Here is a 16,246-nt window from a genome sequence, read left to right as displayed (position 1 = left end):
CTATGGTTTTATTCCTACTACTGGGAACTACATCAATGTGGGATAAATTGCTGAAGAATTCCTTAAAATGGATGTTGTGAATCTGGACAAATAGCATAGGAGCATACCTCGTTGTGTCAATAATAGTTTCAATAGCACATTGATTAATTTATTTTAATGATATTCTCCCATTTTCCCTAGGACGCCTTTGCACTGGGCTGCAGCAGCAGGGAAAGCTGACTGTGTGCAGACACTACTAGAGCTGGGGATAGACAGCAGCCCTCGAGACATCAATGAAAACACTCCTCTGACATATGCAATGTACTGTGGTCACACAGCGTGCATCAAGCTGCTGTCTCAGGAGAGCAGGTAAAGGAAAAGTTCACACTTTGCTCATGTTAGCACTGACTAGAAAATAAATTCATTACTTTCTGTATGCTGCTGAAGGGTTTGAGTCCTGTGTGATGGCTCAATTCATATGCAATACTGAACCCAAATTTTCCACCAAGATAGCAACGTTAGAATTAGTCATCTACTGAAGACTCATCACTGTGGTTACAGTGCTAGTGTGCCAGCCAGCAGAGGGTTCTGAACCAAGACAGTGTGGGTATAGCTATTGCTCAGACACCTTTGTGCACAAAATCTATCTTACAGCCTTTAGATTTATCTTTTGGCCTTTAGTTATATGCCCTTTACTTTTCTGAAATCTCTGCACACTGGCTGTGTATTCATGTAATCAGACAGAGAGATAGATTGAAAAAAAAAGAAGTTTTGCCAGACAGATAGTAAAATAAATTTTAAATTTTCATGTTCAGGGTAAGGGCTTGGGATTATTTTCTTAGTCTACTTCAGTTCTCTACTCCAATTATCTCTTCTTATCCTGATTTTTTTCTGTTAAAAAATATAATTCTTTTACCATTGCTTATGATCTTCCTCTCTCTTCATATTTCTCAGGTTTCACCAGCTGTCATTTAATTCATTTCAGTTCTTCAACTTTGGTATACGAGCACACACTTACAAAGACATTTATCATCACATTTCTTTGTGCTTGCCCCTCCTTTCCAGTCAGCAGGCAGTGTTATTTCCTGTGTTACAAATGGTGAGACACGGGTAGTGTTACATCTCCTCCTACTACTACTGCACTGCACTCCGCCTGAGTAGGTCTGCAAAGTTGATTAGTCAAAATCTCATCTAAAAACCACTACAGCAACACTGCTGTAGGTAATTATCTTGATAGGTCTTCTGAAACTGTGCCAGGCCTGTTCAATACACGGGTTGGTGACCTCCAAAAAAAAAAAAAAAAAAAGGCAAGGAAAGAAAAGGAAAGGAAAAGAAATGTGAAGTAGTGTCTTTCTCACAGTGTTAGCAATGACTGAATGACTGTGCTGTTGGAAATATCATTTTCCTAATATGACATAATACAAAGACTACTTGGTTTTAAAGATCCCTGTGTGTTCTTCTTCTTGTTATTGGATCTTGTCTCACTATTAAGAATAATGATTCTACAGCTGGTAGATACTGAAGCCAGAAAAGTTTGTTGTTTTTTTTTCCTGATAGCTGCACTGAGCCTGCTTTAAGATAGGTGTAATGCAATGAACCCCACCAGAAAGAGTGAAGTAGTGCAGTATCATTTTCAGTCTTTGTTAATTATAAATTTGGAGCCCTCATTTTCTCCCTCTGTGAGCCACCCCTAAAAATGTATCTGAACACTATGTACCCCATTTCGTGGTCTAACACAGGCAGTGTTTATTTCATTCTTTGCTGAGTAATGGCACCACATTTTGATTTGTACTTTCAGTAGATCTGAGCTGGTTCATCAGTTTCCCTCTCCAAACAATAGACTCCTAAAGAAAGAAGGAAGATTCAGTATGCTGAACAATATCTTCTGCAAAAAGAAGAAAGAGGACCAGAAAACCAATCAGAAAGACAGAAGCAGAGATAAATATCCTACAGAAGAGACTTCGGAAGTAGATGACATCATCACCACTTTTGACTGCATCATGGACACAAACTACAAAGACATCCCGGATGAGTGTGTGACCACCACTGACTTCAAAAGAAGGAGCACAGACACAAAGTACCTCATACCAGAACAGAAGCCTCCAGACTGTCAGGGACTTCTGCCCATCCGAACCCAGAGCCTCCCCCCAATCACGGTGGGCAATTCCTTCCTCACTGTTTCCCAGAGCACAGCTTCAAGCATCTCCTCCAGCACCAGCACCCACCATTTTGCACACAGGTCTCAAAAGAGTAGGAGTGAACATGACTTGCTGGATCACAGAAGCAGCTGCCAGGCTTTGCTGGACAACCCCTGGAACACAGACTCTAACCAAATACACTCCTACAAAGTCTGTCCTAGAACTCCTGCAGACAAAATGATAAATGGCGTAAACTCTGATAGATCTCACCATGTGCTTTTGTGCCCTCCCCGCCTTCCCTCACTCCCCAGTTCTCCATCAGGTAATTTCTTTCTTCTCTATCTTCCATATCCTACAATCTCTGCTGATGTGGCAAGCTGAGTAAGAAAAGATAGGTAAGTCTGCCCCATGATGATTCTACTTCTTTAATATCTTTTTTCAGTTTATTTTCTTTGTATGTCCAGCAGCTGGACTCAATGATCTTTGTGGTCCCCTGAAACTCAGGATATTCTATTATTCTAAGCAGTAGCAATTGCAGATATTGTACGTCAGGACATGAGCTGACAGCTGAAGCAAGAAGCTAAGGTGTGGGAAATCAGAGTTCTGAGTAGACATTAGAGTTCTAAATATGAGAATCAGAGATCTGATTAGGCCTAGCAGCAAAAATAAAGGTAGTTAGGAGACAAGTATGGTACCTGAGCAAGGTAAGTGCCTCCAGATCACATACATGTTTTGTGAATTGAAAGTTAATACCTACTGCCATGCCCATTGCCTTCTGTCTTCATTTAACCCTAGAACCAGATGTGTAAGGGAGAAGTACTGCATTCAGGTCTTTAACTCTGTTTAGAGTTGCTTCTGGTAAAGTCAGTGTATGTCTGCACGAGGAAATGAGCATGGTGCGGAGCCATCCAGCACAGCACACATGGACTTACCTGACTCCAGACCATAGTATCACCCCTTCCCACTCTCCCAGCCCCAAGTGCCAGCTCTTTGGTTTCATGTGCTGTGCTGAGGTTTTTTCCATGGCTGAATTCAGGTTGCTAAATTTGCAGAGAGCGTAAATGCTTTTATGCTGTGGTTTGGAAACTGAAGTGTAACAATAATGAAGTAGAGTATCAGAATTCTGAAGTAAACTCAAAACCAGGGTTTGGCAAGATTTGGGATCTAGTATTTTGACTCTCATCCATGTTTAAATGAATCTGGCTGGATGGCCTGTACACTGGAGTTCACTTTAACATATCAGTCTCCAACTTCATCACCTTTGGGATTAGTCTCATGCCAAAATTAAACATATCTAGCATGCCTTCCAACCGCTGTAATATCCAGCTGAAAATGAAGCAAGAAAAGCAATTGCCAAACCTACGAGTACACCATTACAAGGAGTAAACAATATACAATAAATTAATCTAACCTCCCCTCAACAGGCATGAGCCATTATCTTCCAGCAGAAAGAGGAGTGAACTGAAACCCTCTCCAAGAGGAACCCTCAGTTAGGTCAGGTCGCTACTGAACTCTGCATGGCACTGCAAGCTGTGGTAACTCCTAAGCAAAGAGAGATGTACAACAGTAAATCTTTATTCACTTCTCTAATAATGAGAGTAGGTAAGGCAATTTCAGAATGACAGGTGATTTTACATTGTGCAAATAAAGGCTAGAAATAGTTTTGCAGCATAAAAAGGAGCTATTCAAAAAGTTCCACTTCCTGAACATCAGGCCAAGTTCCTGAAAACTCGATAGACCTGGTCTGTAGGTGTAACTACTTTTTTACTATGTGGTCTTCAGCTGTTCACTCAACCATATAAACCTCAAACTCCACATAGCTATCAAGGATTGCTCCACCATTATTCATTCTACACTGAACTCTGCAAGGTTCATCTCACATGTGGAAGATGAGAAAACCTGCAGGGCTTCCTTACAGCCTAAATATAATAGGGCCCAGTGAGGCTGAGGTGTTTGAGATCTTTTGTTTGTTCAGCAGAAGGAGGAATGAACTAAAACTGGATAAACCAAACCAGAGGATGACTATGGGGGAATACTTCTTGGTGGAATTAGCTAGCCTATGAATACTTTTGATGGGAAAGTACCATCCCACCCATTTTGATGGGAAAGAACATCCTATTACCAAAAAAAAAAAAAAAAAAACAGGAAACTGACTGAGAACAGACCGTGTGCATCCACTCAGTGCTCCATCATTTGCACTAGGACTCAGTAGAGGAACAGCAGTCTACATGCATGAACAAGGGAAAATCACATCAATTACAGGAAATCTTCTAATCATTGCAATGGGAGCTATCTTTCTGTGTCCAGAGGAAGAACAGAGCTCTGGCAGTTTATTATCTACTCAGAGGAAAAAAGCCTGAGACTGCTGCAAGCCCAGCTCTCTGTGTACCTGCTCCCTTTAACAAAACTTTCCAACAACAAAAAATTCCTTTAGCCGGCATAAAGGACTTCCATTGAAGTGAGTGGAACAAAAGCATGTAAGGAGGCAGAGAGTGTCTGGCAGGAATACATTGCACAACCCAGATACCGTCTAACATTTTCTCATGCTAAAAAGAACAGCTTATCCCTTTTCATGCTCATGTGTGTGGTTTAAATCTGTCTGCCCCATAATTAAAGCCACCTGCCTTGCAGTGAATTAGAACTGCATTTACTGTATGAGCTTCAGGGCCTGCAGGTCTCCAGCGCACAGAAGTGCTGTGCCTGCACGACTTGCAGGGATCAGAAGCAAACCGTGCCCTGGCTCCAACCCAGCCAGCAGCACCGCGCAGGCGGCGCTCTCAGAAAGACATTTCCTCGTTGCTTTTTTTCTGCAGGAGGCCTAGCTGAGGGGGAAAACAGCATCTGGTCTTTGGTGGACACTGAAGTGTTAATACTCAGTTTCTCCAGGCATGGCTGTGGGGGCTGCGTGTAGTTTTTGAATCGCTGAACATCCGAGACAGGATTGTGGGTATCGATAAACTAGGGGAGCTCGATTTGAAAAATATTTTCTCAGCTAACAGACGGTGTTGATTGTCTTGCATGACCACGCCTTTTATTAAAGTCAGAGCTACTTTTTGTACTTACTGCTATCAGGGCAGCTGGCATATCGATGGGGATTTCTAGAGTTTTTTTGTTCTGTTTTCTGCGCTCCTGGAAATGAAAGATGAGTCAATTTACTAGCCAAGCCCTAACACTTATTCAGAGGGAAGAGGTTGCTGTGGGTAGGAGTGAGACTCACCTATCACACCACCGGTTTATCTCAGAATAACTGCTTTGTCTTACTCTCTGCTGAGTTGAACAGAGATGGACTGTACCAAAAATGACTGCCAATATTGCAGGAGGAGTCCTTGCCAGCCACAGGGCTGAGCTGGCATCCACAATCTGAAACGTTTTGCATTTGTGACCTTTGCAATCATCTCTTTTTGCAAAATGCACTGCCACCTACTTTTCATTGGGAAAATGGTATAAATGAAGAAATTCCTCATAACATGGACAAAGCAGGGCTGTCTCAAACAAAAAGGCAGCTGTTATCACCCTCTAACCAGATGGAGCCTCCCTCTATCACCCATTCATCCTGTAGATTACTAACCTGCCAGGTCTAACACAATACTTTTTAATAGGTTTGTACAGCAGTCCAGTAATTTCTAGTTGTTTGAATAGGTAACATTAAAAGGAAGGCTATTATTACTCATCTGTTGGCGTAAGCAGTATGGTATAGTCAAAAGGGAAACAGTTCATGTCAGGAAAGAGTAGAGCAAAGCTGATCAATGTGGCTGTTTCTTACTCAAAGTGAAGAACTGATTTACAGCGAGACATTCACCATAACATCAGTGCTTTTCCACAAAACAAACAAATAAACAAAATTATAATGCAAATGTGTATCCAAACACGAAGGAAAATGAGAGATCAAACTGCAAAAAAAAAAAAAAGTCAGTAAACAAAACGTGAACAGTCCTGCATTTTACAATCAAGAAATTAGAAATTGCTTCTTTTCCATTTCATATGCCATCATAAATATGCCCTCAGGAGTGACAAAGATGATGTCTTACAGAAAGAAAAATCCTTTTCTTCTCTGATATTATGTAAAGCATATAGGAAGGAAGAACAGAGGAATAGTTCCACTTGATGCCAGAACCTGTAGACAAGGTTTTTTTCCAAGCATTCATATCAGCCTCGCAAATATGATTATGCTTTGTACTTTTGTTTTGCTGCCAGATAACCCCATTTATGAAATAAACATATCTCTTGATAGAAAAAAACAACATACCCTCATCAAGGCCATAATGGTACATACATAATAAGGCATTAGTGCTCAGCGTAAGCATCACAATAAAACCAATGCAACTTGAATTGCTAATGGGAGCAGCTGGCTTGATTTTCTTCTATTTTGGAATCAATATAATTATTTCTTTGTGCACAGAGGATGCAATATGTGTAGAAGACATTTACCAACCTTTACACACACCTGGTGATTACCTTGGAGAGATATTAAAGACTAAATAAAGAGTAAAACATGGGAAAAGGGGAACAAAGTCTGTTTGTATTAGACGCAGCTCATCCATAACAGACTCTTCGTGCTTTAGCTCAATACACATTAGCTTTACCCATGGGAACCAAAAGAATGATCCAATGTCTATCAGCTGCTGTAGGCTTTGGACCAGGATCTTGTTCCATGCCAAGGTGAAGAATGCACTGCTCTGTGTGGGTTTTAACTGGTATACACCAACTTAGCTCTTTTCACACAGAAACCATTTAGCTAGTAACGTTTGTACAGCAGTCTTGACAATTACTTCAGTAATTACTTCTAGGAAACTGTTCTGTAACTGCTTTTCTATAGGTTTAGCTTGTACAGACCAGTAATACACAGATGTATTCAAGTACCAACCACAAAGCCATCAAAGCAATTTATATCATTTCATTTCTTGTTATTGCTTAACATGTTCTACTAGATCCAGCCTGTGCCTCCCCTCATCTCTGCATGCGAACAGAGCATATGCTTGTTCTGCAATGAGCTGTGTTGCAATGCCCTGCTGGGCAAGCAACGGTTTGGGAAGACATCTCAAGGCTCCTTACATGGATCACCTCAGATCTGGGGATAACGTTAACTAACTAACATTAACCAACATTACTGGGGATAACAAAAAAGAAAAATCTGAGGGACGCCAACATCACAGAATATGATCAAGTCAGAGAAAGGATCTGGGGAAAATGTTGGTTTGGATTTTGAGTTTCTACTTTTTTAATAACATTTGATGTGGTGTTTCTGTAGTGAAATGCACTATATCACCTAACACATCGTCTATTTTAACACCAAAGTCAACTTTGGTCTAAGCCAGTAAAATGCCACAGTTCGAACATCAACCTTTCATTTTCTAGTGTCTATTCTTGGTAAAAGCAAATTGCCAGAAACATAGTTTAATAAGAATCCTTATCAGTTTGTATCAGTTCTGCTATATTTCATCTGCAGCAAAACCCTCTCAAAACTCATCTGCTGACAGACTTCGTCTAGCCTGATTTTCCAACCAGGAGTTGAACTCTGTGTTCTAGTGCTTGGAAAGGCAGAGACAATATTAGAAAAGTTTTTGAACTAAAGCTTTCACTCAGAGGTGGTGAGGCACTGGGGCAGGCTGCCCAGAGAAGCTGTGGATGCCCCATCCCTGGAGGTGCTCAAGGCCAGGCTGGATGGGGCTTAGAGCAACCTGGTCTGGTGGGAAGTGTCCCTGCTCAAGCAGGAGAGGTTGGAACTGGGTGATCTTTAAAGGTCTCTTCCAACCCAAACCATTCTCTGATTCTAGGATTCTAAAATTTTATTCTCAAATCAAATCTAATTGAACATTTTTTCAAATCTAGTGTCCAAATATTCTTATGTGGACCTGGCTGCTGGAACATGTCTGTTTGAACACCAATTACAATATTATATGAGAGCAAGTGTACGCACAGAAGTTATACTAAATCAGTCATTCTTTTAAATATGTAAAGAGCTTTTTTCAATCATTGCTTTCTTATTATTACATATCACTGAGAAATACTATTTCTTTTTTTTTTTCTAGAAACCGGAGATCTACTGTGCATCTTATTATTTACAACTATTTTCTCACAATAATAGACTATCTTTTTCTTCAACAGGTAAAAACTTTCAACAGAAGTCCATAGGCCAACCCAAAATAAAAGATCTTTCTCCAGTACGGAACAGCCTAGCTCCTATATCTAACCACTGTGCTCAAAAAAGTAAGTACAACCAAGTCTCGTCTACGGTATCATACTGTGTGCCTCCATAAGTGGCAGCTGAGTGCTTGAGGGAGGTTTCTTGGAAGGCACCACGGGAGATTGTTCAGTCCAAGCCCCTGCCCACAGCAGGGCCACCTGCAGCAGGTTGCTCAGGACCACATAGGTTTTGAGTATCTCCAAAGATGGGACAGCACAACCACTCCAGGCAACTTGTTCCAGTGTTTGACTACCCCCAAAGTAAAAAGTTTCTTCTTATGTTGAAGTAGAAGTCCCTGTATTTCAGTTTGTGCCCACTGACTCTTTTGCCTTCATAGGTTACCTCTGAGAAGATCCTGGCCCCCCTCTTTACTTTCCCCAGTCAGGCATTTATATGTATTGGTGTAGGGTGTTACTCCTCCCCAGGTCCAGGATTTTGCATTTCCCTTTATTGAATATATCATGAGTCTTGTCAGTTCATTTCAACAGCCTTCCCAGGTCCCTCTGAATGGCAGCACTTCCATCCTCGGTATCAGCCACTCTCCCAGATTTTGACTGTTTGCAGAGTTGCTGTGCACGCACTCTGTGTCATCATCCAAGTCATTAATGAAGATGTTAAGCAGTACTGGCCGTGGTATCAGATCCAGGGGTATCTCAGTAGTAACTGGCCCACCTCCAGCTGGACTTTGTGCTGCTGATCTCAGCCCTTTTCTCCAGTGAGTTCCACAGAGCTGATCTAACAGATATGATCTAAATCAGCAGAGAGGAGAGTCTGGTGTTACATTTGTTTTCCAGAACAGAGGCTGGAATTCTCATAGATATGGGATTTTTCACTCTCAGAAAGGTTTGTGGATCCTATTTCACAGGGGGTACGACATGATGTACCATGGTGACTTGCACTATGTAAGGAGTCACTGGAGATGGATGACAACATCCTCAAAACTGCACACCGGAGAAAGGCTGGATATGTGAGATGAAAGCCAGGATAAGGAATGACTCTTCTACAAACAGCATGAAAAATATCATAACAGACACTGATTTTTTCATCCTTTTGCTAATGAATATTAGAGGAAAGAGGATAAGATTGAGGTTATCAGGTTTCTGAAACAGATGATCCTTGATGATTTTCAAGACAGACCTCACTCTGTCCTAAGCACAGCAGCTGGACCAGCTCTTACACAAGGATGGGAACCATTCGCTTCTCTCATTCTAGCACGAACTGTTTTGGGAGCTAAAATAAAGGGACTAAGAGAGCATCAGCCTTTTTCTTCTGCACTATCAGCCAGGTCCTCATTCTCAAGGCAGTAAGAAGCAAGATCCCGAAGGGCAGGTAAAGCCTCACCCTGCTCCAACAGCCCAGGAGGATTGTCAAGACTTAGTGAGTGTCCCAGGCAGGATGCACATATAAATTTCACATACAAACACTACTCCTGGCAGTGTCCTGCCCTCACACTCTTGTGCTCCACTAAGTCCAAATCCCTCCATGTATTTTGAACAAGGATTTTCAGTTTGCTATTTGCCATCCTGCAGATCAGCCAGGTCCTAAAGCATTGAAATTTCAGAGCTAAAGATTCTTTGCCTCCTATGATCTGAGCTTCTGAAGCCATTCTGCAGCTATGAAAACATTACTAAAAATGAAACAGCAGAGGTAGCTTTATAGGGAACATCAGACTGGGTAGGGGAAATGCAGAATCCTCCACTGCTGCTGCACAGTAAGTGAGAAAGGAAGAAGAAGAATATGCAGAATACTGAGGTGGTATTGCCTGCCTCCTCAGGAGAAGGAAAATCTTCTAACTGCTTTGAAAACCCCAGCTCCAAATCTTCTTTTTGTTTTCAAGCTTTCTATTAACATTCCTTATGTTTTCTATTTAACATAGTTGTAAGCAAAATCCTAAAAAAAAAAAAAATAGATTTCATAATCACTGATGTTTTTGCAGAAATTCACACAGACAACAAGGATTTTAGTTCTAGTCTCATGCCAAAAAAAAAGAAAAAAAAAAAGTACTCTACAAATGAGATATAACTATTATAGTTCATAATCATCTTGTAATGAACTAACATAGCACATTTATCCAGGTGTCATTACTGCTTGAACATCAGTTCGAGCTAATAAACGAAAAGGAAAGTTATTTGCAAAATAGATTACGTTTCTTCTTTGTTAATACAAATGACACATTTCATCCTGGAGCTTTCCAAGTAACTGTTTCAGAGCCAAGATTTCAGTCACCATCCAGCCCTAAAAATATTACTGTTCCAGACACAGCCGTTACTCAGGCATATGGTTCCAGCAAAGAAGTTTGAGTACAAACATTTTTGTTTTTCTAATATTTTCTTTTGTTACACTAGATGTGTGCTAAATACATGCAACAAAACCAGTGGAGAGAAAAAAAAAAAAAAAAAAGGCAACCACGGAGTTGGAAAGATAAAATAAGCATAAATTAGAGAGAGAACTGAAACTTGTCAGAAATAAACAAAAAGAAGAAACATCTCCCAGAAAAGGAAGGGCAATGGAAAAAAAAAAAAAGGAAGAGATGCTTTCACCTCCAAGTAAAAATATTTAAAGATACAGGTTAGGAGGAAGATAATAGGAATGATATGGTAGCTTAGGAAAAGAATACTTCAATAACTTTAAAACATAGTTTATAAACTCTCACACTCCAGATGTTCCCAGGGCCAAAGGGGTACATCAAATGTCTTCGTGAGTAGCCTTTTCATGACCTGGCATCTCTGTTATGCTGCGTGCTGCTGCTCCTCCACTCAAACACCCCTCCTACTTCATCGTGCAACTCTCCCAAGAACCCCTGGATAGCAAACTCACAGCCATCACACACCACTCACACAGTGCCAGAATCATTTTCCAAGCAAATATGGAAATTCGAGAGAACTCTCTGCTGTTCTCACTTCTTCATGTGGCACAGAAGGTCTGAAGCCACACTGGGGTTATTACTTGTTGAGCAAAACAAAAAAAAGATCTATTTCTGCAGGTCATTTAACAACAATTTCTGGGGATCAATAGTCACTTTTGCCTTTATTTATCATGACTGGAAATTTCTCCTTTCCCAAGTTAACAGTAAAGGATTCCATGAAGCACCCTCCTCTCTGCAGAGGGTCACCATAATCCATGCATTAGGGATCCATGATCCATGTTAGGGGAGGGAGTCTAAGACCATCCCCTCTTCTGGGTTGCACATAATATTTTGGCAGTGCTTCCCTGACAGCAGTATTCTGGTCTCTGCAGTTTACAGCAACTGCTCAGGAGTCACTGCTGAGCGAAAAAGGCTCACTGAATTAGTAGGTCTTACAGCATCACTCTCTTTTGGGTAACCAACTCTGCCCTCTGAACACAAATATGAACACAAAGTGGTGCTTTTGTTTTATATAGCTCCTGGATGTAAAGCAACCTGCCTGAAGGGTTCTGTCTCTCACAGACGCCAGTGCTGCATCCAAACTCCTGTGTTTCAGTACAAATAATAATGTATTATTTCAAAGTCATCTTTGTCCCAGTCCTGAGATTCTTACAGAACATCCTAAACCAAAGGTCCTGAGTATAGTATGTGGGCAGTATGGATGTCTGGCTGATGTTTTCTCCTTCTTTCAAGGAGTATGGGTTTGTGATGGCATGGAGGTGAAATCAAGCTAAACTGCTTACACCCTACTTAAACCCACCATTAAGGGCTTATCTAGTACATAAAGTGTTCTGGAGATGTTTCACACAGGTGTAAACTTTGAATGCATGAACATATGCCTATGCCCCAAAGAGAGAAACAACTGGCCCTCTCAGTACGCTTTTGGCTTTCATGCCAAAATTTTGTGAACACAAAGCATTTTAATCATGTGCCAGAAAAGATATAGGCTAATATATTGTACTTACCCCTGATTCACACAAAAAATGATATAAACTGAAGCAAATTATTAATGGTGCTTTTTTGTTGCTGTTGGAAGCAACAACTAAACCATTTCCTGAACTTCTGAACACAAATGAACCTTGAATATAATCAGTGAATTACATTAAATTGACAAGGGACAAGGAGCTCTGGTACAATACTGCCTGGTCTGGCCATCACAATTTGAATTGTACTGAAATCAGCCTGAAAAGAAAAAAATCTTCCAAATTTTTAAATCCTCTCTGTGAAGATTCTGCTCTGCCCCTGATAGACATCTGGTGAGTCTTAGAGAATTACCACCCCTGATAAGTAAATAAAGAAAGCTGAAATGCGTCTATGGCATGTAGTACAGAGGAAGATGGCAAGGAGAACTCCAGCCTCTGTCACAATGAATATAGTGAAAAAATACACGTCTACAAAACTCATCTACAGCACACTAAAGACATTAGAGAGGTTCATTTGTGTTCAACAGGACAAATTTCTGCCTCCTTAATTATACACTAGGTAAATCTACTAGCACTGAAGCGCTTGCATGACAAAACTGTTGTGCTTCTGCTTTACTGTGGCACAGAAGCTGTGGGGTTTCTGTTTGAAACTTTGCAGTTTTATTTCCGACTTGGGCACAGACTGTATCCCCAGTTAGCTGTACTACTGTTGCTGACCCAACCAGCTATTTCCCATTTTTCATGTGTACTTTTGGTGGCTTGGATTGTGTTTTTTTTTTTTTCTTTCTTCATTTGTTTGTCCTAAGTATAGTAGTTTGCATGTTGTTTTGCTGAATTTCATTATCTAAATTTCTTACCATTTCTCCAGTTTATCAAGGTCATTTTGCACTGTAAACCTGTTGTCCAGGAAATAATTACACCTCAAGTAACTCTTTTTGATGTTGTTTGATGAACAGTGAGAAGATTGACTTCATATGTTCAAAGACTCACTTCTGAGAAACACCAGCACAGACAGGTTTTTATGTATGAAAGTTAGGTTAATATATCTGAAATCCCGAAGACCTCTTTTTTTCTGTCTTTTTAATCTACAGCCTTCAAGACACTCTACCCACTATTCTGTCTATAAGTTCCTCAAGTGTGTTTAATGTTTAGTTTGTCTGGGGGGATTATTTTTTTTTTTTGAGATTAAAATTCACTTGCAAGGTCCAGCTTATTACAGACGCATTGACTGCAGTACTTACTCAGTTCATACCAATTGATTATTTGGCCTGTTATTTCTAATAAGAATGAGTTTATTTATCATTATATTCTCTATTCAAACAGTAAAAGTCTAGATTAGCTTCAGATGTTTTTCTGAAATTACACATGATTTTCATAGCATTAAGAGAGGATACTTTTCTCCATTCCTAATTTGTGTAGAATTTCTCTCAATTTGCACCAGGAAAATTTCTCACTATGAAAAAGGAATAATCAAAGGGTCTGCTGGGAAAAATGTAAACAAGAATACTCAGGTTTTCAATGAGGTTAACTAGGAAATGAAATGATAACACCTGGCTGAGAAAGTCACCTTTTGAGCAGAGTACTTTATCGCAGAATTCTTTCTGCATGCAAAGAACCAGGACACCAGCATGACACCAATCAGAGAATGGCTTTTAATACCTAACCACTAGGAAGCACTTGTGGCTAATTTCAAAGGAAAAGCTATCAAAATGGGCAGAAAATCCAAATAACCTTCTGGAGGCTGCCATGACTAGTAGCATGAAACATTTCAGACACAAATGTTGATACTGTATATTCATCATGATAGGTGCAGATGGAAGGAAATTGCAGATGGATTGAGACTGCAACCAAGGAAAAACGAATGTGAAGAATAATGAGGAAGGATCTGTAACCAAAATAGGTGTTAACTCTTGTTGGGAATCCCTGACATGGCTAGACTGAAAATAAATAAATAAATAAATAAATAAATTGCTAATAAAAAAAAGTTTGGCCAAGGCAAAGAGCGTGTGAATAAAATGGTGAATAAAATCAATAGAGTCTAGTGTAATCCACAATAAAGTCTAAGGCAGAGATAAAGAGGTCTATAATTAAGGTTTTGAGTCCTCCTTTTAAAAACTTGTGTGATTAGTTAACGAGTTGCCTGACTGAAAGAGGTTGCGGACAAGCTTCTTTAGAGAAGGCACAGAACTGTACTAACCCTAAAGCACAAACACTGTTACACTGCTGGTTGTGAGGTGGAGGTTAAGGGTGCTCTAAATCCTCAGTTTCTCACAAGGCTGTTGACAAGCACAAGACATGCAACAGCTGTAGCTCTTGTGTTTCAGCGTGGGTCTTAAGTGTGCTGTAGGGTATTGGCCTGTTCTTGTGGCCTGTGACACGCAGAGCAGATGTTTGGACCTACCTTCATGATTGACTGTGCCTAGAGAAACCGAGACATTTTCCCAAGCTCTTCCATTTCATTTTCCTAATATTTTTACCAGAATTTACCCTGGATTATAGACCACCTACCACACACAAAAGTTGTGCTAAAATTAATATATTCCCATGGAGCATTTCTGTTTCAGTCAAGCCTATGTTTTCTGAAGAAAAAATGTCTTCTGGAAATCTCTCTGAACAGACCAAGTCTTGTTCAGACAAACTACAGATTCTGTGCTTATCAAAAGTAAACCTTTGAACTTGTTGGGTCTTATGGATCACCAAACATGAAGTAAATCTCTTGATACTGGAATTATTTTCTTCAGCTGAAGATTAGCCCTGACAGGCTTTAGGGATTTTTTACTCATATATTTATCACATCTTTCAAATGCGGGTTTATTTATACACAACACAACAAAAAAAAATGAACAGTTCAAAGAAAGCAACAAACATATCATTAGTAAAAATGTCATGCTTCACATTCTTGTGCATTCTTTCTCTCTCTCTCTTTTTTTTTTTCTGTAGTTCAGCTACCATCTCAGGGTGATAAGAAGTTTAAGTCCCTGCCTTTAAATTCCATAAGGACTGGTGCAGTTATTCTCCCACCAGCCCCAACCTCCAGATCCCAGAAGAGGGGACATTCTCAGAGTCATATGCTGTATTCTTTCTTGCCTGGTCTGTCAGGAGAACCTCTGAAACCAAGCCGTGTCCTACCTGCAATCCCAAGCCAGAAGAAATCCAACCCTGCAGAAGAGCTTGAGAAATCCCTCACCAACCAAGACAGTGAAAATTAACTCATTGCACTGGCATCAAACACATCAGCTGAAATACATCCAAGAGCTTGTTACAAGATAAGTATACAGTAAAATCTCATTAATTTGCACTACTGATGCTCTTGTGAACTCGAGTGTAAAAAAAAAAAAAGAAAGAAAGAAAAGGGTAGCGCATCACAAAAGCTGCACTGTGTATTTATATAGGCATACTCATTATAGTTTTTGTTATGATGGAAATACTAAAGCTGTATTTAATGTTCTGTAAATCTATTTTGTGAATGGAGCCCTCATAACATGCAATCTTGTTGCAGCACTGTGCTGTTAAGCGTTCCGCAGAAAACAGGAAGAAAGAGTAAGATTTTCTGTGTGATTTAAGTCAGAATTAGAGAACTACAAATCAATGGGGATTCTCTGCAGATTGTAAATGCAAAGGTGCTGATTCTGAAGCTGTGTGCCATCAAAATATCTTTTTAAGATAAAAAATGTAAGCTCAAAATAAAAGGCAGTTTTATCAAATGAGCTTTTTTTGGCTCTTTATTTTTCACATATTTTCTACATTGTAAGTGTGTGGATTTTTTCTTCTTTTCTTTCCTTCTACAAGCTAAAAAATTACAATGAAACACTAATCCTTGTGGGACAGGCAGGGTTATAGCACATGTTCAAAACCGTGCCTTACATTGAAAGATATATATCTCTTTCATTTATTATTTTATATTTCTCAGTGACAAAAATGGAGTTGTTCATTGACAATTTCATAAAACAAGGATTATATGGTCCTGAAAAGTTAGGCATTATTTTATCACTTTTAGCCACAAACTGAAGGAAATCTAACTAGACTGCTGTTTCATTAAAAGCCTTGGCAAGTGCTGCAGCCTCTGACTAAACATTTCGCAAGGTTCTCCTTTCCTAGAGGCTGACAAAGATGCCAG

The 16,246-nt window shown here is 39.9% G+C and overlaps 1 protein-coding gene across 2 annotated transcripts in view; it reads left to right on the top strand.

Annotated features, from left to right (window-relative positions):
* ANKRD55 (ankyrin repeat domain 55) overlaps positions 1 to 15,831 on the top strand; it is a 52,534-nt gene extending 36,703 nt beyond the window's left edge. The window contains exons 8-11 of one of the 2 annotated variants that reach the window (XM_080574615.1): positions 181 to 348; positions 1,781 to 2,439; positions 8,223 to 8,324; positions 15,070 to 15,831. In XM_080574615.1, the coding sequence (XP_080430741.1) occupies positions 181 to 348; positions 1,781 to 2,439; positions 8,223 to 8,324; positions 15,070 to 15,338 (1,198 nt within the window). In that variant the 3' untranslated portion in view covers positions 15,339 to 15,831. Of the gene's footprint in view, positions 1 to 180; positions 349 to 1,777; positions 2,440 to 8,222; positions 8,325 to 15,069 lie in introns of both variants that reach the window. The other variant, XM_080574614.1, reaches the window with a different exon arrangement.
* Positions 15,832 to 16,246: the final 415 nt, after the last annotated feature.

Source organism: Anser brachyrhynchus (assembly GCF_964034855.1).
Source record: "Anser brachyrhynchus genome assembly, chromosome: Z".
Classification (NCBI taxonomy): domain Eukaryota; kingdom Metazoa; phylum Chordata; class Aves; order Anseriformes; family Anatidae; genus Anser; species Anser brachyrhynchus.
Note: the sequence above shows the minus strand (reverse complement) of the source record. Positions and strands in the feature narration are given on the sequence as shown.